The sequence below is a fragment of the Cnephaeus nilssonii genome (assembly GCF_951640355.1).
Source record: "Cnephaeus nilssonii genome assembly, chromosome: 4".
Classification (NCBI taxonomy): Eukaryota; Metazoa; Chordata; class Mammalia; order Chiroptera; family Vespertilionidae; genus Cnephaeus; species Cnephaeus nilssonii.
Genome location: NC_137075.1, coordinates 51,089,443 through 51,114,607, shown reverse-complemented (window position 1 = coordinate 51,114,607; position 25,165 = coordinate 51,089,443). Strand labels below are relative to the sequence as shown.

At 39.8% G+C, this 25,165-nt stretch overlaps 1 protein-coding gene across 5 annotated transcripts in view; it reads right to left on the bottom strand.

Moving 5' to 3' along the window:
- GALK2 (galactokinase 2) overlaps window positions 1-25,165 on the bottom strand; it is a 141,963-nt gene that overhangs the window by 92,089 nt on the left and 24,709 nt on the right. For all 5 annotated transcript variants that reach the window (XM_079767483.1, XM_079767484.1, XM_079767480.1 and 2 more), the window contains exons 3-5: window positions 22,786-22,909; window positions 12,983-13,073; window positions 8,471-8,617 (exon numbers count right to left, since the gene is read on the bottom strand). In XM_079767483.1, the coding sequence (XP_079623609.1) occupies window positions 8,471-8,617; window positions 12,983-13,073; window positions 22,786-22,909 (362 nt within the window). The remainder of the gene's footprint in view (window positions 1-8,470; window positions 8,618-12,982; window positions 13,074-22,785; window positions 22,910-25,165) is intronic.

Sequence of the window (25,165 nt, the reverse complement as noted above, 5' to 3'; positions counted from 1 at the left end):
GCCCAATCCATATTCTGGGTTACTCGGAGTCACAAGAATTACTCTTTTTTTCTTTTTTAAATATATTTTTATTTATTTCAGAGAGGAAGGGAGAGGGATAGAGAGATAGAAACATTGATGAAAGAGAATCATTGATCGGCTACCTCCTGCACACCCTACACTGGGGATGGAGCCTGCAACCCAGGCGTGTGCCCTGACTGGGAATCAAACCGTGACCTCCTGGTTCACAGGTCACCACTCAACCACTGAGCCACGCCAGGTAGGCACTTTTTTTGTTTTTTATCCTCATCCCAAGTTAAGTTTCACTGGGGGGGGGGGGGGGGGGAGAGAAACGTCGATGTGAGAGAGAAACACCGGTAGGCTGCCTCGTGCATGCACTCAGACCAGGGATCTAACCTGCAATCTTTTTATTTTTGGTGTATATAGCAATGATTCAACCAACCAAGCCACCCGGCCAGGGCACAAGTATTATATTTTTGACAAAATGCCAAAGATACCCACACATAGAATACTATCCTACTCCACTGCTCCCTGCTGGTCATTTCAAACTTCATCAACTAAGGTAATAAAGGATTTTTCCTCCTTACACTTCAATATGAGGGATACAACTCAGCTGTATATTCTTCTACTGTACCCCCCCCCCAATCCTCCAAAGTGGATCTTCTGACCATCACTTCCTCAGTCCATCATCTCATGAATTCAAAATCGACACTTCACCCCACCCCAGCAGAGAAAAGATTTTGTAGGGAGAAGTCAACCTAACACACTTTATTATCTAGGGCTTGCCTTTAGAGTTGTAAACTATCTCCCAAGCAAGGCAGCTATCTCTATTCTAAGATCCTTAAGAGGAACTTGGTCTCCAAGGACAACCCTAAGAACACAAAGAAACTGCACACAAGTCTAGAGCAACCTGAATCCTGAGCTGACAAAGTGCAGGTGTACCTTACAGAATGTCTCACCAACTAACGTTTTCCGGATAGAGCACCTCCTGGGTTTTGATACTCAGACTTCATAGATTATGTGTATCTCTCAATATAAGGTGTTTATGTAAGAAAGAACATATAGTTACATACCAATACCTAAAAACAACACTGTTAACAAAATAGTATGCAAAATACTGGAACACCAGGTGTTGATAGAGAAGACATACAGAGTATTACTATGTAAAGTAACTGCTTGTTAACAACCATATTAATTGTTTGATGTTCAAGAAGGCTGTTTTGAGTCTTTTTCATTGTATTTCTGAGTTACTTATATAGAGGAATTTTTACTGTGTTTTTGTAACATTGTAGAAAATTAGTTAGTGAAGTTGAGTAATGCATTATAATTTCTCCTACTTAAAATAATAAGAAATAGGCTCCCGCCTGTGCAGACCTCTGGTTTTTGGAATGGACTGCTGCCATTAACTGGAAGATGCCTGCATTTTCTTGGATTCTTTCACCCAAAACCCTTCAACAAGCCTCTCCCTAGGCCTTTCTGATCTGGTCACAGTCCAGCAGCTCATCTGTTCTCAATCTCTAACTTTGACTCATTGAATCCCTTCTCCCCTCTTCATCTTCCAGCTCCCCCAGCTACACTAATTTGGGTCATCCCTTGCCCCTCTTACCTTTCATCCCATTAACCACTTCCCTCTATCCTTCTCTTTATTTTCAATTAATTTTTACTTTCACAGAAGGAATTTATGCACGTAATCTAAGAGATCAAACGAGCTAAAAGGATTGTAATGACAAAAGCAGTCCCTAGTCTCACCCTCTCATCCCCACCCCCAGTGCTGTGCCCAGAGTCACTGTCAACACTTGGCTCTGGCTTTAAGTGATTAAGTCTCAGTTACGTGCTACCTCCTGATTATTCCATTTTAAAGTTTATCTACCGCCTTCCTATTATGGTAAATGAGAATTCTAGCTCACTTACACCCACTTCCCTTGCCCACAATCTTAATAAATTTATGCCAAATTTTTGGTTAAATCCATATTCAATGCATTAATTATTAAGATATTGTTTGTTTATGAGCCAAATAAGATTTTCCTGATAAGATTTATCAATTTCACTTGTTCCCTCCCTCTTCTGGTTCTAATCTGTACTGAGAGCTTTCTAACTGCTAGATGTCATGGGTATAAGTTGTGTTGGGATTTCCCTTCACTAATGTTCCAAAACTACCCAGCTTCTCTCTCCTACATAGGATTCCCCATTTCCCAGTTCCCATGTCATCTTCTTTCTTGGTTTATTCCCCAGTTTTTGCATGGATTACATCCTGTAGACTTTTAGACTTCGCAAGTTTGAGAATATTTTATTCTATCCTTATACTTTATCAATTCACTTACTATAAGCTAAATTCATATTATGAAGATATTATTCTGTTGCCTTGCATCTTCTAAAGTTGTTTTTGATAATTTTCATTCCTGATCCTTTGATGGTTACGTTTCCCTTCTTTTCTCTTGCTCTCTCAATCAGTTTTAATGTGCTTTCTATTAACATTCAAGTTTCAAAATTCCCAGATGGTATACTTTGATTTGGTGTATGTGTTTGTTTGTTTTCTTTTTTTTTTTAATATATTTTATTGAGTTTTTACAGAGAGGAAGGGAGAGGGATAGAGAGTTAGAAACATCGATGAGAGAGAAACATCGATCAGCTGCCTCCTGCACACCCCCTACTGGGGATGTGACCGCAACCAAGGTACATGCCTTTGACCGGAATCGAACCTGGGACCCTTGAGTCCGCAGGCCGATGCTCTATCCACTGAGCCAAACCGGTTTCGGCTGTTTTCTTTTTTCTCTTTAAAAATTTTTTTTATTGAGGTATAATTTGGGGATTTTTTTTTTCATTTATTATGTTGAGCATCTAGTGAGCACCTTTCAATATGAGAATTCATGTTTTTACTTAGGAGAAATATTTTTTGTTGTTGTTTAAAGTATTACATATGCCTCCTTTTTCCCCCGATTGACACCCCCCAGGCCACTCCCACCCCCGAGGGCGAGCGACCACTGCCCCAGTGTCTGTGTCCATTGGTTATGCCAATATGCATACATACAAGTCCTTTGGTTGAACTTTAACCTCCCCACCCGCCTTCTCTCTGAGGTTGGACAATCTGTTCAGTGCTACCTTGTCTCTGGATTTATTTTTGTTCATCAGTTTATGTTCATCATTATATCCCACATATGAGTGAGATCATGTGATATTTATCTCTCTCTGACTGGCTTATTTTGCTTAGCATAATGCTCTCCAGTTCCATCCATGCTGTTGCAAATGGTAAAAGTTCCTTCTTTTTTATAGTGGTGTAGTACTCCATTTATAGATGTACCACAGTTGTTTAATCCACTCATCTGCTGATGGGCACTTAGGCTGTTTCCAAATCTTAGTTATTGTAAATTATGTTGCTATGAACATAGGGGTGCATATATCCTTTCTGATTGGTGTTTCTGGTTTCTTGGGATATAGTCCTAGAAGTGGGATTACTGGGTCAAATGGGAATTCCATTTTTAACTTTTTGAGGAATCTCCATACTGTTTTCCACAGGGGCTGCACCAGTCTGCATTCCCACCAGCAGTGCACGAGGGTTCCTTTTCTCCACATCCTCGCCAGCACTTGTCGTTTGTTGATTTTGGAGAAAAAAAATTTTTAATAATTTTCTGGTGACAGTTTTCTCTATTTCACCTTACTAGTCAGATATCAAATTTCTGGAATTGGTTTATAAATTTTCCTATCTTTCTCTCTCTTATTGTCCAGCTCTTTTTATTTCCTATTCCAGCAGAGAGTTCTTGCAATCCTTTTACAGAACATTTTGTTTTAGCTATCATATTTTTAATGCCCAAAAGCACTTTCTTATTGTTTGTTCATCTTTTTAAAATAACATTCTATTCTTTCTAGAACATTCTCTTTTATCTCTGAGGACATCGAAGCTTCTTTGAAGCGTTTTTCTGCTTTCAGCATTGTCCTTGTTTTCTCTGAATCCTTTCTTCTCTGTTTGTTTGCTTCATGTTGGAGGCTTTCTTCCAAAGTCTAATTATCTCTTAGTGTTCTATCATATTTAATAGTGAGTCACTAAAAAGCTGATTAGAAACTTTGTAAATGGGCTTCTAACAGGGTCTTAGAGTAGCAAGAGAATTTTTGTGGGAGGAGGTCACCAAATGTCATTTTGTCTCCAGGATGGCTCAGTTTCCTCTCAGAAGGATCGTCCAGTATTCCCAGTGGGGCTGGCAAGGCTGCCAAGTGTGCCAGAGCTGACCAGAGGAAGGGAGTTGGGAATGTCACTGTTGAGATGCAGTACATCCTTTAATCCCCTGATTTTCAATTCTGTTCTCCTCCTGCCTTTCTTTATACTTAGAGTCCCCATGTTATTTCTCCAGAGACTCCTGCAAAGGTGGAAGGAAATGGTCGCTTTACTTAACCAGTGGGCTCTGAGAGTCTAATGGATCCTCAGAAAGACTTTCAAATAAATTCCCACCTGCCTTTTCTGGTACTGGTGCCTCTAATTCCTAAGCCTTTCCAGAGGGCTGTGAGCAAGCCCTCCCTTCACAAGCACTTGGCTCTGACCTTTCTCCAGTCTGCTAAGTCATGCACCATCCTTTACGTACTTTCCATCTTTGTATCTTGTGGTTTAGGGTTATTTATGTCTCTTTGATTATATCAAAGATGGAACTTGTGCCATCATTTCTTGTCGCCCTGCTGTTTGGGGATGATTATTTGAGAAAAGAAGAATGAATGAGTGATGGAAAAAGAAAGAGTAGATATGTCTTCATTCTGTCATCTTGAAACCTCTAGCCTTTTCTATTTCATAGGTCTTTTATCACACCATACTCTTCTCTCAGTTCCATTCTGACTCATAGTTTCTGTCTTCCAGATTTTCTGGGTGACTTAGACATCATTAGACTGGTTTCAGACATATGACATTTAGTGTATTAATGAATTAACAAGTTCCACATGGGATATGATAAGTAGGGCTACCTTTTTGTTGCAGCAATTATTGTCTTCAATTGTATAGGGCATACTGTTTTCCATAGTGCCTGCATCAATTTACATTCCCACCAACAGTGCACAATGGTTCCCTTTTCTCCACATCCTTGCCAACACTTGTTATTTCTTATCATTTTGATAATAACCATTTTAACAGATCTGAGGTAATGCGTCATTGTGGTTTTGATTTACATTTTTCACATGATTAGTAATGTTGAGCATCTTTTCATGTGTCTATTAACCACTTGTATGTCTCCTTTGGAAAAATATTCAAATACTCTGCCCATCTTTTTAATTGGATTGTTTGGGTTTTTGTCTCCTTTGCTGTACAGAAGCTTTTTAATTTGATGTAACCTCATTTGTTTATTTTTGTTTTTGTTGCTGTTGCTTTTGATGTCAAATTTTAAAAAATCATCACCAAGACCATGTCAAGGGACTTACCACCAATGTTTTTTTCTAGGACTTTTATGGTTTCAGGTCTTACAAGTGGTTAATTCATTTTGAGTTCCTTTTTATGTATGGTGTAAGATAGGGTCCTGTTTCGTTCTTTGGCATGTGGCTGTCCAGTTTTTCCAACATCATTTATTGGAGCGACTGTCCTTTTTCATTGTATATTCTTGGCTTCTTTGTCATAAATTAATTAATCATATATGTGTGGGCTTATTTTTGGACTCTCTATTCCATTCCATTGATCTACGTGTCTGTTTTTATGGCAAAATAGTTGCTATTTTTTACTTTGAAAGCACAGGGACATCCAAATTTAATTCCAAAGGCTCAAGTTTTCTTTATCTTCTTTTCCCTTAGATCAGTGGTTCTCAACCTTCCTAATGCCGCAACCCTTTAATACAGTTCCTCATGTTGTGGTGACCCCCAACCATAAAATTATTTTCGTTGCTACTTCATAACTGTAATTTTGCTACTGTTATGAATCGTAATGTAAATATCTGTGTTTTCCAATGGTCTTAGGCGACCCTGCTAGCGGTTCTCAACCTGTGGGTCATGACCATCGGAAAACACAGATATTTACATTACGATTCATAACAGTAGCAAAATTACAGTTATGAAGTAGCAACGAAAATAATTTTATGGTTGGGGGTCACCACAACATGAGGAACTGTATTAAAGGGTCGCGGCATTAGGAAGGTTGAGAACCACTGCCTTAGATATTCACACCATTGAAGGGCCAGAAAAAAATGCCCCCCCAAAAAAGTTTCACCAATCCTTCCATTAAGAAAGAAATTAATTCCTTGACCTCAAGCCATCACAGATACCAGATTATCTCTTTTTCCAGGCATAGCCAGACTTTTTTACCTCTCATAGACTCTTCAACCCCTTCTTAATTTAAACTGCTTTTTCCAAAGTTTTATTCAACTTCTTTCATGCTAAATCTAATGGCTACTTCTTATCTTTGTCCCACCCTCTCAGCAGCATCTGACACCGCTGCCACTCCTTCCATGAAATATTCTCTTCCTTGTCTTTGCTGTTGCCTCGCTTTCTGGTGTTCCTCCCATCCGTCTGATGACTACTCACTCTCTTCAGTGAACATCTCTCCCTCTGCCATCGCTCAAATGTGTGTTCCTGTCAGAATCTGTCATACTCTTCCTTATCTTTCTACCTGCACTGTTCCCTGGATATTCTCCTCTACTCCCATGGCTTCAAAATTAATTACATACTAATGACTCTCAAATGGACCCTCAAGTCCAGATCTCCCATTAGCGGTATTGTTTGTAAATAAATTTTAAATAACTCCATCAGTATGTTCACAAATCCTCATACTCAACATTTCTACTTTCCCCTACACCTAGTTTTCCATCTCTATTACTTATTCCCATGATTCACACCAAGTCAGAGACCTGAATATACTCCTTGACTCTTTGTGTCCCCAGTCCTCACACCCAATCAATAATCAAGTCCTATTGATTCTGTCTGAGATGGACCTTAAATTTACCAGTCAATTCTCCCCATTTTCACTGCCACTTCCTTAAACCAAATTATCTCCCTACTGCTAATACTGTTGGCCTCAAATCTAGATTTTATAATAGAGCCAGGGTGATAATTCTAAAATATGATTATGTTACCCTCCTTCCTAAAAGTTTGCAATGGTTTTTTTTACACTGCTATCAGGATAAAGCCCAAATTACTCAACATGGTTTACAAGCAGCTAGTCTTCTACCCTGTCATCCAAATTACTCTGTGTTTCAGTTAAATTAGGTTCATTTTAGTTCTTCCAATAAGCCATGATCACTCTCAACCCTACATATTTCCACATGATGTGGCTGCCACCTAATACATGCCTATCTGATATTATCAGTGTTCTCATGCTATCGGTATTTCTTGACTAACATCTATAATCCTTGTGTCTCAGTTTAGCTGTCCTATGCTCTCTAAATCTTGGTTAGATCTGCTGCCATAGCATAGCACTTATCCATTTATCACACTCTATAATAGTTGCCTGTGTATTTGTCTCTGTTCCCCTTTTGGATCATAAGCACTGTTGAGGGTTAAAACTACCTAGTATATCTTCAATGCCTTGAACATTACCTAGCACAAAGGAACCACTAAATAAATAATGGCTAAATTAAGACAGTTTTTATTTATGGACTTTCATTCCCTTGCTTTCTCTCCTCTCAAATAAACAATAACAAGCAAATCATCCTTCCCTCCAAATAAGCCATTGCTTACAAAGGGATAATTAATGTATAATTACATATGACAGGTAAGGAAAAGGCTATGAGGCTTTGCTTTCTCCTTCATTTCTCTCTTTTTTCTTATATAGAAAATTTTCAAACTGAAAGTTTAGATACCCTTAAAAAAGACTAAGCATGTAGATGTCTTTTCTCTTGATCTGCCTGATGCCCAATCTGTGTTCCCAAACCATTTATAAACTTGGTAGTGTATGTATATGAAATAAAAAGAACCTATGATAACATTTTATTGAAACCAGAACTCAAAGCATTAATTAAAGCTGAGCACACCTGCTCTAAACTGCAAAGTTGGAGATTTATGTGAACTTGTAAAGTTAAGGCTTTCTGACCTCCTGTAGGATTTATGTTTCCTTTAAATTAGCACTTCCTCTTTGTAATGCAATATTTTTTTTTAAGTTTATATCAGTGACTAACCTTCTGGCATAAACAGATATGCTGTTCAGTTCCTTTATTGCCTGGTTTTACCCACTGCTTGTCAAATATTTAAAGTTTCGGGTGAAAATAAGCAGGTTCAACCATGAGGCCTAGAATTTCTTGTTCTAAACTAGTTAATGAGGTGATCTAAAAGGTATCCATTCATGCAATCTCCACACTGTAGATTAAGAGCATTTCAATGTAGTTATTCACAGATATACTCACTGCTTGGAAGGTATCAGCTACCTTAGAGTGGTTTATCACAAGCAAGACTTGTTAAGTTACAATACATGCATGTATAGTCTGTTAAGTAAGACAAAGTTTTCCAATCAAAGGAAGACATTCTAATGTTCAGGTTCAGATACTAATATCTTTAGAAAAAGAGGTTTCTGTGAGGTTACCTTGGATAGGTTCATTCCCAGAACTGTGAGTGTCACCAAGCCAGCACAACAGACCAATGCACTGGAGCTGGAGAGGCCAGAACTTGGAGGGATGGTCCCATCCACCAGGCAATTCATCCCCGTCAGGTCACTAAGACCAAAGTGTTCCTAAGGATAGAATAAAAAACAGCACTAGTCACTTTGGTGTTGGATTCAAGGAGTCTCAAAGTGTTATTTTACTCCGCAGGGAGCAAAAGTCTATCAATGGACTTATTATGCTATTTATAGAAACTACTTGTGCAATTCGGTTGCATCTATGACATTTTATGTAAGGGTTTGGTAATAGGAGGATTACTTTTTACTCTGTTCAACAAAAAGCTACTGATCCATTTCCTAAAATTGCCTTGAATTATCTTTTTCTTGGACATTAATTGATTTGAACAAATATGGGAAAATATTGAACAGTTATAATTAAACTTCTCAAGTAGCAAGAAATGAAATGCACAATTATTAGCAAGATAGGTTAAATCACTATGTAGTACATCCCAACACTCTGAGATGTAAAACTCTAACATCAAGTAGTAGCTTATTTCTATGGAGTGTGTTTCTTCAGAAGGGCCTCTGAAGAAAAAGGGGTCCAAACTTTCAGTTCTGTTTTCCTTATGGAAAAACCTAGGCACCAAAATATTAAGAGACTTTCCCAAGAGCATGGGTAGGGAGCTAGGAGTAGGACCCAGGTCTCCAATTTTTGGATGAGAACTTCTCCATTGCAATCAGAAATCTGAGCCAGCACACTGTCACTGTGATTTAATGTAAGTCAGCTACATGAGGAAATCCAGATTTTTACTAGAGTTTATAGATACAATTTAGCCATATGGTAGCTTTCAAGACAGCCAAATTATAATTCAGCCACAAATAAGAGTACAGACTCTAAACAAAGCAGGGAAACTCTATTTCTCTGATCTAAAGATAGAAAGCTCTACGTTACTTAGATGAATATGTAGGATGACACTTAGAATGCTATCACATATAACCTTTGTGGTTTAAGATTAAAAATAAATTCAAGCCCAGCCAGCACTGCTCAGTGGTTGAGCATCGACCTATTAACCAGGAGGTCACGGTTCAATTCCTGGACAGAGCACATGCCCAGGTTGTGGGCTTGACCCCCAGTGTGGGGTGTGCAGGAGGCAGCCAATCAATGATTCTCTCTCATCACTGATGTTTCTATCTCTCTCTCCCTCTCCCTTCTTCTCTGAAATCAATTAAAATATTTTTTAAAAAGTAAATAAATAAATTCAAGGCCACTTCCTCATCAAGAAAAGTACCACTGTTTGCAAATTACTCAAAAGGCTCAAAACCAAAGTATAAAATACTATCATATTACATAAGTATGCATTTCATCATACATATTATTCTATGGAGAAATTTCAATAAACTGTTAGAATAATCAAAGTAACAACAAAACTCTACCAAAAAAAAAAGGACTGGTTTAATTTTTTTGTCCTTGTTTTCCTAAACTGGCAAAATTTATGCACCACAAAAGAGATTCAGTTGGATGTATACTTCTCTTCTTGATTTCAAGTCATCTAAAAATTTCCTTTCCAGAAATACAAACAGATTATAAACTGCTGCTGCCAATGCCCTTTTATACAGAACATCAAGACAGCTTGTTTTTAAAAAAATCCTTGTTGAATGCTATATATTTAACCATAAACTGATTCACAGGGTGTCATGAATGTGAATCATACTTACAAACTTATCATGCAATGTTTAAATTAAAACTTATAACAGATTCAGAAATGCAAATGGCTTTTGCCAAATTCTGTAATAGCTCTATCCCAAAAGCATAACATGTTCGATTTAATATAAACAGATTATCCTCTGGACCTTTCTAGTATTTGAATTGGAAGGTCTCTGAACAGGCTAACTTGAAATTACTTTTCTGTCAAAAATTCATTGCACAAACCTGCTTTTGCACATAAGTTATCAAACCAAAAAGGATGGCTTTGGGACCTGAAATTCTCAAAAGCAACACAAAACAACATGCATTATTTAGGTTACCTTACCCATATGCTACAAAAGGCGTGCTGCTATAAGGAAGATCAAATTGCATTTGCCAGGTAAATGCTTCCAAATACTGTAATTCCCAATAACACATATGACAAGTCAAATCATTTGAAGGTTTAAAACCTTCCAATAACTTTTCCCATAAATTTTTACCATGTATCTGGGGGAAGGAAGGAAGGGTGGAAGGAACAAAGGAAGGAAGGGAAGGAGAAACTCCAAGACCAGAACCTCCATAATTACAGACTACACATCCTATCTAATAATAGACAAATATGCAAATTTACCATACCTCCGACACACCCACAAGTCACGCCCACAAGCCACGCCCAGCATCCAATCAGAGCGAGTATGCAAATTAACCCAAACCAAGATGGCTACAGCCACAGAGAGCAAGGTTTCCTAGGTAACAGAGGAAGCCAAGCTTTCTGCCTGTCCTTGCCAGGCCTAAGCCTCCACTCAAGCTACAAAGTTTCAATTATAGAAGGTAAACAAATTCAAACAAATGGCGGCAAAATGGAGCTTGAGAGAGCAGGCCAGGGTTGCCGCCGGCAACAGGGGAAGCAAAGCTTTCCACACACCCTGGCTGGGCACACCCGCTTAAGGCAACAAAGTTTCAATTATAACCCCAACACAAATGGCTGCCAGCCTCGGAGGGAGCCCCAGGCTTGGCTCCGCTCCAGGCTACAAAGTTTCAATTGTAGAAGGTAAATAAATCCCAGATACCAGGGCCTCTGCTTGCATTGCCAGGGGGCATGGCCGGCCTGCAAACCACCACAGGCCCCTTGCTCAGGCCACCCCATGCCCCAAGGGAACCCCCACCTGATCCGGGACGCCCTTCAGGGCAAACCAGCTGGCCCCCACCCCTGTACCAGGCCTCTATCCTATCTAATAAAAGAGTAATATGCAGATTGATCATCACTGCAACACACAATATAGCTGCCCCCATGTGGTCAAAGATCCTGCCCCCATGTGGACACAAGATGGCCACCACAGATGGCCAGCAGGAGAGGGCAGTTGGGAGGCACCCGGCCTGCAAGGGAGGGCAGTTGAGAAGGATCAGGCCTGCAAGGGAGGGCAGTTGAGAGGGACCAGGTCTGCAAGGGAGGGCAGTTGAGAGGTGATCAACCCTGAAGGAGAGGGCAGTTAGGAGTGACCAGGCCGGCAGAGGAGGGAAGTTGGGGGAAAACAGGCTGGCAGGGGAGCAGTTAGGCATCAACCAGGCTGGCAGCAGAGTGGTTAGGGGGTGATCAGGCTGGCAGGCAGAAGCGGTTAGGGGCAATCAGAAAGGCAGGCAGGCAAGTAGTTGGGAGCCAGCAGTCCTGGATTGTGAGAGGGATGTCCGACTGCCCGTTTAGGCCCGATCCCAGTGGGATCGGGCCTAAACGGGCAGTCGGACATCCCTCGAGGGGTCCCAGATTGGAGAGGGTACAGGCTGGGATGAGGGACAACCCCCCTCCGTGCACGAATTTCGTGCACCGGGCCTCTAGTAAGAAATAAATGCGATGTGTTTCTGTAACAGACAGGCCACTGAGCACTGGGCCACTCATGACAAAGTTTCAGATCAGACTGCCAGGCAGTAAGGAACACAAGCTCTCTGAAACATGGATTTTAATAACAAATTAAATTGATTTAACGAATCAACTTTCTTTTTGTCCTTTACACTTTTTTAATTAGGAGAAAGGAAATATTTTATTTTCTTGTTCTTGTACATGACATTAGAGATGTTCAAAGTAATTATTCAAAGTTTCTAGGAAAATACTTATTATTTTTTAATTTTTTTAATCAGAGAGGAAGGGAGAAGGAGAAAGAGATAGAAACATCAATGATGAGAGAATCACTGATCGGCTCTGCCTCCTGCACGTCCCCCACTGAGGATCAAGCCTGCAACCCAGGCATGTGCCCTTTACTAGAATCGAACCCGGGACGTTTCAGTCCACAGGCCGATGCTTTATCCACTGAGCCAAACCTGCTATGGTGGAAAATACTTATTCTAATAAATTTCACTATATTTTTTGTAAGCCCACCGGATAATAATAGTAGTTACCACTTATTGAATGTCTACTACACATCAAGCATTATGTAATCCTTGCAACCACCCTGTTAAGATAGCAGTGACATCATTTTATAGATAACAGATCTGAGACTTAAGAGGTTAAATTAATGCAGCTGGAACAAAATGTGAATGATATTACTAGAATGTATCCTTCAAAAGAAAATTTAGAGGGGAAATTTAAAAAAACAGAAAGATGTCAGATGTACCTGACCTGTGAACAGCCACTACTGCCCCTGTGAAAACCACCCAGAAAAAGTCATATCTACCCCATCCCCTGAAATATATAAATTAGCAAAACAGAACAGAAACATCAGTTAGTATTAAAAGGAGACAAAAATGATAGAGTAAATAAATCTTGATACAATCGACATCACAGTCTCAAATGTTAGTAGGTGCGTTATAAACCAATTTACCTGAATTCCTTTAAATCCACATAGGAAATAGTTGTGCCACAGAGGCTTGGTTTTGTCAATCTGAATGTTGTTAGTACCAGTACTGAAGTCCCTGCAAAAACAAGACACCATAACTGTCAGGCCAGGCCTTGTGCTGCAAAATCAACAGCTGACTGCTGCCATCTTGTGCCCAGGCAGTGACACTGAAATCTCACCTTCCATTTATTTTCAATACACTATATGCACTTCACCGCCTACCCCAAAACAACAAACATCTCCAGCCGCTAAAAGTTAAGAGAAGTTATAGTGACCTTAATAACTAAACTACTTCCAACTGACCCTTCTTATTTCCTGAAACAGAGAGGAACAATATGTTTTAGCATAATCTATACCACTTTTTATTTCATGGTGGTCCTGGTTATGCTAGTGTAAACCTTATCCTTTGGCCCTGCTGTTTGGCGTATTGATAATTGCAATGGAAGTGCTCAAAGCCGTCTTCCCCACACTCTCTGCCACCCATAGAATTCTATCGTATGCACAGTTTAAGGAAAAAAGGAATAAATAAAACAAATGATGATTCTGATTCTCATAACTCATTGAATAAAATAAGATGCCATAAATCTACACTGATATAAATTAACAAATGAATAGCTACATGCAGGAGAAGGGAAAGCACTTCCTTCGAGTCAAATGCCAACTAATTGGATATAGAAAAATGATGGAAATTTTGAAAAATCACTATTTGGCAAACTCCATGGTAACTGTTTCATGAAAGAATCCATGGATGCTAAAGTTACTGAGTAAAAACTTGATGAGAACAAAGATACTTATATACACTCCAGGTATTTCCTCACCAGATATTATTTCAAGGAGAAAAAAAACCTGTAACTTTATAGTAAAGAAATCTGGCAGGTACTACCCTAACCATCACCAGTAAAGGGACATTGTATGCCTCCTTGATATAATGCATGAGGATATATCCATTAATGTGTAGGAATTCTTTGTATTACTTTTGTGACTTCTTTGTAAGTCAAAAATTATTTCAACATGAAAAATTAACAGGCTTCTAAATCAGCCAAAGGACAAAATATGTAAAATGGAAGAGGGGGTAAGGATCAATTTAAAAGTGAGAAAATAAGCAACATTCCCCATACTGACTGAGTACTACTCTTCACATAATTTACTAAATACCTACTATGTGCCAGTCACTGTAGTACATACCTTGCATACATTTCCTTTACTCAACAACATGAATACATCATCTCCTAAGGAAAATATTTAATGACCACTTAAGTGTGCAAGGTATTCAGAAGAAAACAAAGGAAAAAGGAAAGGGCTTATCTTTTAAGTATTGGTAACCTATAGCCAATGAACTCAAGTCATAATCACATACCACTATCATGTGATGATGTGTATCATGGGGTGGGATAGAAGCCAAGAGGGCATCATTTCTATAGTCAGCATCATGGGCTGGAGAGAGGAGGCATTCTGGAGGCTTAGAGAGGTTTAATGACTCCAAAGACACATACAGTCTGACTCCAGATCACAAACTTTATCATCACCCACAGAAGTAAAAATATATTGGGAAAAATGATGTCAGCATCATGGTAAGTGAGATGCTCCCTTTGTCTCCCCTCTTCAGTCTATAACTGGTGGGACATCAATAATTCAGGAAAGATTCCCCTGCTCAAGGCATTAGGAGTCTGAGAGATCCATGCACTGTACATCTGAGGCGGCAGATTGAAATGCATAGGGCAGGCAGAACTCAGGAACAGCAGGGATGGTGCTCCTGCCCCTGGCTCCTCGTGGCAGCTAAGCCCACAGCCCTAGTGAGCACAGTAGCAGCGATGAAGACCAAGCTGCAACTCCAACCCGCACCATGGCCTGGAAGGGGGTCGAGGAACAGGGAGGAAAAGAAGAGCAGCAGTGGCCATGGCATCAGCCCCTGGGGCCCTGGCTCCCGCCCTTGGCTGCAGCGGTGCTGCCTCACTGGAGAGCTCAGTAGCAGCAGTGGAGGCAGCACAGAAGTCTCTGACCTCCTGGCCACAGAAAAGTCAACAACAAGAGAACCAGGCAGCACCCCAGCTATCCCCCAACCCCTTCCATCCCTGCACCACAAGGTATTGCCGATACCCAAATGACCCCAGAAGCAATGGGGCACACGCCATCCCTGTGATCCTGGCAGCGACACCCGTGCGACTATAACGACTTTGCCCGCAGCAAGGCACCAGTGACTCCAGAAGCACAAGCAGCAATGAAGAGGGCACCTAGGACACCTCTGGCACAGGCGAGGGAGGTGGGAAATGCTGGCTCTCAAATATAGACAGCTCAGGTAAGAGAAACTTACCTGAGCTCAGCTGCTATAGCAAAAACTTGTTCTATAGCACCACATTCTGGGGGGAAAGGGCCTCTAATCACCACTTATTTCTGCATTCATTGGTTGATTCTTGTATGTGCCCTGACTGGGGATTGAACCCACAACCTTGGCATATCAAGATGATGCTCTAACCAACTGAGCTAGCCGGCCAGGGCCTCCTTGTTGACTTTATGTCTGAAGGCTCTATCCAATGGTGCAAGGGGGGTGTTAAAGTCTCTTACATTATTGTAGTGCTATCAATTTCTCCCTTTAAGCCTGTTAATAGTTGCTTTATATATTTTGGTGCTCCTGAGTTGGGTGCATATATATTAATAAATGTTATATCTTCTTGATGTCCTCCTTATCATTACATAATGTCCATCTTTGCCTTCTCATTACCTCTTTTGGCTTGAAGTCTATTTTTCCTAAGTATGGCTACACCTGCTTTCTTTTGGATGCCATTTGCTTAGAGCAGTGGTCGGCAAACCACGGCTCGCGAGCCACATGCGGCTCTTTGGCCCCTTGAGTGTGGCTCTTCCACAAAATACTACGGCCTGGGCAAGTCTATTTTGAAGAAGTGGCATTAGAAGAAGTTTAAGTTTAAAAAATTTGGCTCTCAAAGGAAATTTCAATCATTGTACTGTTGATATTTGGCTCTGTTGACTGGCTTAGAGTATCATCTTCTGTCCGTTTTATTTTTCTGCCCAGCCTTTTCCTAAGGTTCAAAAACAGGCACTCATTTCCCACCAATGTTTTTTCCTGCATTACCTCACCCATCTGCTTTCTCCATTCCTATACCCATGTTGTAGAATGCTAAGAAAAAAGTCTTCAAAATGAGCAGACATGACTCACTTTCCACTTACACATTTTATTCATTCATTCACCTGTTCTTCCAACAAACATTTGCCCAGTGTCTACCCTATTTGTGTCAGGAACTAGGTTGGACCATTTACAAGAACAATATTATCAAAAAAGTAAATACTTAGCCCCAGCAGTTTGACTCAGTAGATAGAACGTTGGCCTGCTGACCAAAGGGTCCCGGGTTCAATTCCAGTCAAGGGCACATATCTCGGTTGCAGGCTCCTCCCCAGCCCAGGCCCTAGTCGAAGTGTGTGTGCAGGAGGCAACCAATCAATGTGTTTCTCTCACATCAATGTTTCTCTCTCTCTTTCCCTCTCTTCTTCTCTCTCTAAAAATCAATGGAAAAATAACCTCGGGTGAGGATTGAAAAAAAAAAAAGGGTAAACACTTAGGGAAAAATTTAACAAAGCATGTACCTTCAAAACAACAAAATACTTCTAAGCAAAAATGAAGACCTACATAAATGGAGATAAATACTGTGTCTATGAATTAAAAGAGTAAATACTATTATGATGTCAATTCTTTCCAAATTGATTTATACATTCAGTACAACCCTAATAAAAATCCAAGCATGCTTTCTCATAGAAATTGAATAGCTAATTCTAAAATTAATGAGAAAATGCAAAAGATCTAGTATAGCAAAAACAAATTTTAAAAAGGCAATATTAGAATATTTACACTACCTGAGTTCACATGGCTTCTTATAAAGCTACAGTTTTCAGATACTGTGTTATTGACATAAAGATGGACAAATATATCAATAGAACAGAATACAATCCAGATATAGATCCCTACATATATTACCAATTGCTTTTCAAGATAATTCAATGGAAAAAATAATCTTTCCAATAAGTGGTGGGAAACAATTGGACAGCCACAGGCAAACACAAAAACCTCAGCCTTTATCGCATGGCACATAAAAAAATTAACTCAAAATGAATCATAGACCTAAATATAAGAACTAAAACTATAAAACTTCTAAAATAAAACACTGGGGAAAAGTTTTGTGACTTTTGGTTTGAAAAAGGTTTCTTAAATGCAGTCAAAAACTACAAACTCAATAATTAGGGCTGAAAAAAATCAAAAATTAGGACTTCATCAAAATTAAAAACTTTTCTTCTTCAAACAACACAGTAAAGAAAATGAAAATTCAAGCCACAGATTGGATGAAATATTTTGCAAGACATACATCTAGCAAAGAACTTGTATCTACAATATATTAAGAAATCTTACAGATTACAGATCAATAATAGAAGATAAAAAACCTACTTTAAAATGGGCAAATAATTTAGACAGACCATTAAGCAAAGAAGATATATAGATGACAAAAAACATATATGAAATAATATCATTAGAGAAATTAAAAACCAAAATGCACTACTACTACATATTTATTAGAGTAGCTAAAATTTAAAGACACGTTAGCAAGGATGTGGATCAACTGGAACTCTCATACACTGATGGTGAAAATGTAAATGTTACAACCACTTTGGAAAATAGGCAAATTTTTTGAAAAGTTAAACCAGACAGTCCACCCCTAGGTATTTACCCAAGAAAAATGAAACACATGTCCACACATAGATTTAAACACAATTATTCTTAGCAGCATTATTCATAACTAAAGGCCCAGTGCACTAAATTCATGCATGGGTAGGGTCCCTAGGCCTGGCCCACAATCAGGGCCGATCTGTGGGTCGCCAGTCGCTGTCTGTAGGGTGACCGGTGGGGCAATCAGGACCCCATTTGCACCCACCTTGGCCTGGCGCCACCCGCTCGCCGGCCCCACCCTCCTCTCCTCCCCTTCGCCCCCCTCCCCCCACCCACTCCGCCGCCGCCCCAGGTCAGTGCACGTCTAACTCCCAGTCGGTCGAACTCCCACCCATGGGGACAATTTGCATATTAGCCTTTTATTATATAGGATAGCCAAAAACTGGAAATTATGTAAGTGCCCATCAATGGTGAATAGATAAATTATGGTATCTCCATGCAATGAATGCTGCACAACATGTGAAGAATTCCTAGGGTCCTAGTAGAATAAAGCCCCTTATCCTCAGCAGAGAATACTTGCCTTGATAATTTACCTCTGCTTCCCTAACTCATTCCCCATGCTATTTCACTACCTCTCCTGGAATCATTTCCCAAATACTCCACCTTCATCCAAGTCTCTCTCAGGTTCTGCTTTTGTGAAAAAATAAAATAAAGCTGAAACCACATATTTATAGCAATGGGAATTGTTAAGTGAATTGGAGTAAATAAATATGACAAATTATTATGCACCCAATATTAAATATTTGCAAACAATGACACAAAATTGTGTTTGAGATAATGTAAGGTTTTCTATAAAGGGTCCAAAATGTACATAAGATATATTCTCAATTATGCAAAGTAAATAGAAAATGAAAGGATCTTATACAATAAGTTCCATACAAAAGTAAGGAATTTCTATATCTTGCACAACCTGGTATAATGCCTTTTCAAAGGCACACATAAAATAATTGCAGAATAAAGATAACTGCAGGCAAACTGTCCAATGAACAATAAGCCAAAAATATAATGTGCCAATTATATGCCAGATCTTTTTTTTTGTACTTATCAAGTCAAATCCATCATAATATATTATTAGCAAGTAGGTCTCATCCCTGTAATAAAAAGACAGTTCAATATTTAAAATTCATCAGTATAATTCATATTAAAAAAAACACATCAATATTGAGTAGATATTTAATAAAATTCCATACCCATCAATTATTTTTTAAATCTTAGCAAACTAAGAATTAAAAACTGTCCTTTTTACAAAGATGGTGCCTAAAGCAAGGAAGGAAGTCCCTGCCCCTCCCAAAGCTAAAGCAAAGGCTTTGAAGACAAAGAAAGGTATCCACAGACACACAAAAAAAGATCCTCACTGTCACCCACCTTCCGACAGCCAAAGACACTGAGGCTCTGAAGGCAGCCTAAATATCCTTGGAAGAGCGCACCCAGGAGAAACAAGTTTCACTGCTATGCCATCATCAAATTCCCCCTGACTGCCCATCAGCCATGAAGAAGACAGAAGAGACGATACACTTGTGTTCATTGTGGACATCGAGGCCAACAAGCACCAGATCAAACAGGGTGTGAAGAAGCTCTATGACATTGATGCAGCCAAGCTCAACACCTTGATCAGGCCTGATGGAGAGAAGAAGGCATATGTTCGACTGGCTCCTGACTAGGATGTTTTGGATATTGCCAACAAAATTGGGATCATCTAAACTGAGGTCAGCTGCCTAATTCTAAATATAAAAATTTTACACTGTAAAAAGAAATAAAAAATAAAAATAGCAACAACAGAAAGTATATTCTTAACTTCATAAAGCATATATACTAGAAAGTTAAATCTATTATATACCACTCTATGTTTGACACTGAAGCTGTAGCACTGAAGAAGTGAGGCAACAGTACCTGAATTCACAAAGCTTATAATTACTGGGGGATAGAGACAAGTAAGCAGATAATGGCAATACAGCATGGTAAAATGCTATGACAAGAGAATCAGAAGGTGCCCTAGTAACATAAGAAAGGCACCAGCTCTTACTTTCCTGGAGATAATTACCACATTACATGATGAATAACTTCTAGGCAGGGACAGAGTTATTTTCATCTTCGTATTGCTCAGTATCTAAAATAACGTCAGACACATGATAAATCTTCAGTAAATATTTCTCTTTTTTAATCTTTATTGTTCAGAGTATTACAGATGTCCCCTCTTACCTCCTCCTCCACTGCCCCCATCCACCCAGTTCCCAACCCACCCTAGGACTTCACTACTCTATTGTCTGTGTCCATAGGTAATGCATATCCTACACAATAAAAGGCTAATATGCAAATGGACCAAACAGAGGAAGGACTGGTGGACATGATACGCATTGACCACCAGGGGGCAGACGCTCAATGCAAGAGCTGCCCCCTGGTGGTCAGTGCGCTCCCCAGGGGGAGCACCACTCAGCCAGAATCTGGGCTCACAGCTGGCAAGCCTCTCCTGCCTCCACAGCAGCACTAAGGATGTCCCCTGAGGGCTCTCGGACTGTGAGAGAATGCAGGCCTGGCTGAGGGACTCCCCTGAGTGCACGAATTTCATGCACTGGGCCTCTAGTATGCGTATAAGATCTTTGGTTAACATCTTCCTGCCCAACCGCCCCCCTTTCCTCTGAGATTGTCAATCTGTTCCATGTTTCCATGCCTCTGGTACTATTTTATTCATCAGTTTATTTTGTTCATTAGATTCCATGTTTGTTTCTTTTGATTTTTAGATTCAATTGTTGATAGATATGTATTTATTGCCATTTTATTGTTCATATTTTTTTATCTTTTTTCTTCTCCTTCTCCTCCTCCTTCTTCTTCCTCTGCTTAAAGAATACCCTTCGACAGTTCATGTAATACCCATTTGGTGGTGATGAACTCCTTTAGCTTTTTCTTGTCTGTGAAGCTCTTTATCTGACCTTCAATTCTAAATGATAGCTTTGCTGGGTAGAGTAATCTTGGTTGTAGGTCACTGCTATTCATCACTTTGAATATTTCTTGCCACTGCCTTCTGGCCTGCAAAGTTGAGAAATCAGCTGACAATCATATGGGCACTCCCTTGTAGGTAACTAACTTTTTTCTCTTACTGCTTTTAAGATTCTCTCTTTGTCTTTAACCCTTGGCATTTTAATTGTGATGTGTCTTGGTCTCTTTGGGTTAATCTTGATTGGGCCTCTCAGGCTTCCTGGACTTGTAAGTCTATTTCTTTCACCAGGTAGGGGAAGTTTTCTGCCATTATTTCTTCAAATAGACTTTCAATATCTTGCTCTCTCTCTTCTCCTTCTGGCACTCTCATAATGCAAATGTTGGTACATTTGAAGTTGTCCCAGAGGCTCCTTACACTATCTTCATATTTTTGGATTCTTTTTTCATTTTGCTCTTCTGATTGTTTTTTGCTTCTTCATATTCCAACACATTGATTTGATTCTCAGAATCCTCTACTCTACTGTTGAATCCCTGTAAATTATTATTTATTTCAGTTAGTGTATGTTTAATTTCTGACAGGTCCTTTTTCATGTCTTTGAACTTCTCACTAAGATCCTTGAAAGTCTCACTAAGTCTGCTGAAGCTCTCATTAAAATCCTTGAGCGACCTTATAGCCATTGTTTTGAACTCTGCATCCAGTAGTTTGCTTGCTTCCATTTCATTTATTTATTTTTCTGGAGATTTCTTCTGTTCTTTCATTTGTGACATGTTTCTTTATCTTCATATTTTGGCTGCTTCCCTGTGTTTGTTTCTATGTATTTGTTAGAGCTGCTATTTTTCCTGGAATTGGTAGAGTGGCCTTGTGTAGTAAGTGTCCTGTAGGGCCCAGTGGCTCAGCCTCCCCAGTCATCTAAGCTGGGAACTCTAGGTGTGCCCCTATGTGGGCTGTGTGCATAGTCTTGTAGTTGAGCCTTGATTGCTGTTGGCATCACTCAGAGGAGTTGACCTTGAGACCAATTGGCTGTAAGGACCAGCAGCATCTACAATGGAAGAGCTAATATGCAAGAGACACCCCTATGGAGCAGGACTTGCTTCAGTGGGGCTTTGGTGCTCACTGAGTCTGCCCCTTGAGTGTGTCATTTGTGGAAGTGTAGAATTGTAATCTGGTATGGTCTGAAGCTGTCCACCAGGTGCACTGGCTCTGGGGCCCCCTGGGAGGAGCCACCCAGCAGAAGCTACAGAGCAATCAGCAGATGGCTGCTACTTGTGTTGGGTTTGGAAGTGCCCAGGTGAGGCCAAGATATAAAGCAAGGCATGCTGGCACTAGTGCCAGGTCTTGGGGCCTCTTATTGATAGGTAAGGGCACACTGACGTGCTAGCTAGCTGCTGCTTGTTTGAGAGATTTTAGGAAAGTCTGAAGCCTGAGCCAGGACAGGTTGTTCATATGGAAAAGCTGCTGCAAATAGCTTGGGTGGGGCAGTCTGGATGTACTTTCTTTACTTCTCTAGTTGTAGGACTTCTATTCAGCCAGATTTCAGGAGGTTCTGAATGATGGCTGTTCTGTATTTTAGTTGTAATTTTGATGTGGTTGTGGAAGATGGTGAGTATCAGCATTTACCTACGCTACCATCTTGGTTCTCCTCCTTCTGTAAATATTTCTTTTTTGTTGTTGTTAATTCTCACCCAAGGATATTTTTCCATTGATTTTTAGAGAAAGTGAAAGAGATGGGGAGAGACAGAGAGAGATAAACATCAATGTGTGAGAGATACATCAACTGGTTGCCTCCAGCACATGCCCCAACCAGAGCCAGGAATTGAGCCTGCAACTGAGGTATACGCCCTTGACTAGAATATGTAGTCTGTGAGCCAAAGCTCTATCCACTGAGCCAAACCAGCTAGGGCCAGTAAATATTTCTTAAATGCATGAGAGAACAAACAAAATAAACAAATATTAAATAGTAGCCTTAGATTCTTTTGCAAGTCAGATACAAATTTTCAATAAACTAAATCATTTATTATAAAGTTGATAGCTCCTAAAGAGTTTATTTGGATACACACACACACACACACACACACACACACACACACACACGCATACAACATAGTACCAATCCTAAATACTCACGGGTACAAGGGATTTGTATTAGCCAGTTGGAGAGTGTGTGTTTTCACAGGTTCCACAGCTATTAACATATCTTGTTCTACAGCCATAGGAAGAACAGAATATCCACAGTAATCTATATGTTCTCCTAGGAAAAAGAGAAAGCATGTTTCATCATTGAAAACATACAACACAAGAGAAGCAAGCACAAGTTGACACTGAGGAAAAAACTTGAGCACAAGCTAGGTTTTTACAGAAAATAAAATACTATGGGCAGAAACTGATGGGGGTTTCTTTTTCTCCCAGATATCTGAGCCAGGAACTACTGCTAGCAGAAGTATAATAGTTATTATTTTCTATCAATTTTAGACTTCTTTAAACTTTTGTAAGTTTTTTTCCACTTTCTGATTCATAATGAACACTTTCAAATAATTGTGAAGCATCAAGAGCACTATCTCCTTTTTCTGTTGTTTTTTGTATCAACTTTTAAAATATGAATGATTGAAGCCTTTAGTACACTCTCCCTTATATTAACATTATGTGAGTCCTATTCTCTTCCTTACTAAAGAATGAGGTCACCAAAGGTGAGGGCTTTGCTTTATTTTTCTTTGTGGTCTAACCAAATGCCTTACAAATTATACTGGCACTGGTAAGTTGTGTTGAATATGCTCCACATAGCTATGATAAAGAAAAAGAAACTGGAAAAAGAATATTTATTCTGTATTACTTTATATATAGTAAGCAAATATAGGAAGTAAACTATTGTTTTAATTCTAATTCTTCCATGAAACACCAGGAAGAATTTTTTTCTGTTATACCATAATGTCTTCAGATTATCACTTAAATTCAAGGTTGTTATACATAAGATTTAACTACAAAATAACAATTCAAGAAGGTGGGCTAAGCAAGCTCATTTATATTTCCCCATAACAGGTTTTTTTGGTGTGTTTTTTTTATATCTTTTTTATTATTATTATTATTGATTTCAGAGAGGAAGGGAAATGGAGAGAGAGATAGAGAAATCAATGATGAGAGAGAATCATTGATTGGCTGCCTCCAGCACAACCCACACTGGAGCCTGCAACCCAGGCATGTGCCTTGACCGGGAATTGAACCATAACTTCCTGGTTCATAGGTCTACGCTCAACTACTGAGCCACGCCGGCCGGGCCCCATACCAACTTTTTATATCTAATTGCTCCTATGGCAGACATTGATCAACTGAGAAATGCAAAATGAATGGAAGGCAATTCAATTGCATAATCATATTTTTTAAAACAAATATTATTTTACATGTTCTTACAGATAACCAGCCTTTTCTTTCTACATTGATATGTCCTTTAAAATAATAAAACAGTCCTGACCAGTTTGGCTCAGTGAATAGAGCGTCGGACTGCGGACTGAAGGGTCCCAGGTTCGATTCCAGTTAAGGGCATGTACCTTGGTTGTGGGTACATCCCCAGTAGGGGGTGTGTAAGAGGCAGCTGATCGATGTTTCTCTCTCATCGATGTTTCTAACTCTCTATCCCTCTCCCTTCCTCTCTGTAAAAAATCACTAAATTATTTAAAAATAAATAAATAAATTAATTAATTAATTAATTAATAAAACAGACTTATGGTCAAGATGGCAGAGTTCTTCCATAACCACATCAAAAATATAACTAAACTATAGAACAACCTACGTTCAGAACCACCTGAAATCTAGTTGATTGGAAGTTAAGAATATAAAGAAGAAGCCACATTGAGACTGTTAAGAATGAAGGAGACACAGAACAAGCTGTTCCCATACCCACATATGGCAAATAAAAATCAGGAGGAATATCTCAGCTGTGGAGGTCCCCGCTAAGGATCGATGGGTTCCAGCCCCACAGCAGACCCCCTCAGTCCAGGGTTCCAGTGCCAGGTAGAAGAGTCCTCATAACTTCTGGCTGTAAAAACCAGTGAAAATTGTGGCTGAGTAAGACCAAGGGTGGCTGGAGTCCCAGGCAGTTCCTCTTAAAGGGCCCACACATGCACTTACTTGGACTCACTCCCTCTGAGTTCCAACAGTGGGGCAGCAGCCTGAAAGGCACCAGAGACATAATGGGAGGAACTGAAGTGTCTGGCATCAGGGACAGAGCTGGAGGGACAGTTTTCTCCCAGACAGAAGTACTGGTAGAAGCCACTGTTCCTTTTCTGAGCCCTTCTCCCATAGAGCCGACACATGGGCACAATATTTGAGTCCCCATCAACCTGGCTCACACTATTTTCCTTGCCCTGGTGATTCCTTGAGACCCCACCAACCTGTGGGCCCACCCAAGCTGTTTCCAGTGGCTTTTCCATACAAATGACCTGTCTTGGCTGATACTTTAGACTTTCCTAAAATCTCTCAAATAAGCAGCAGTTGGCCTCAGTATGCCCTGTAC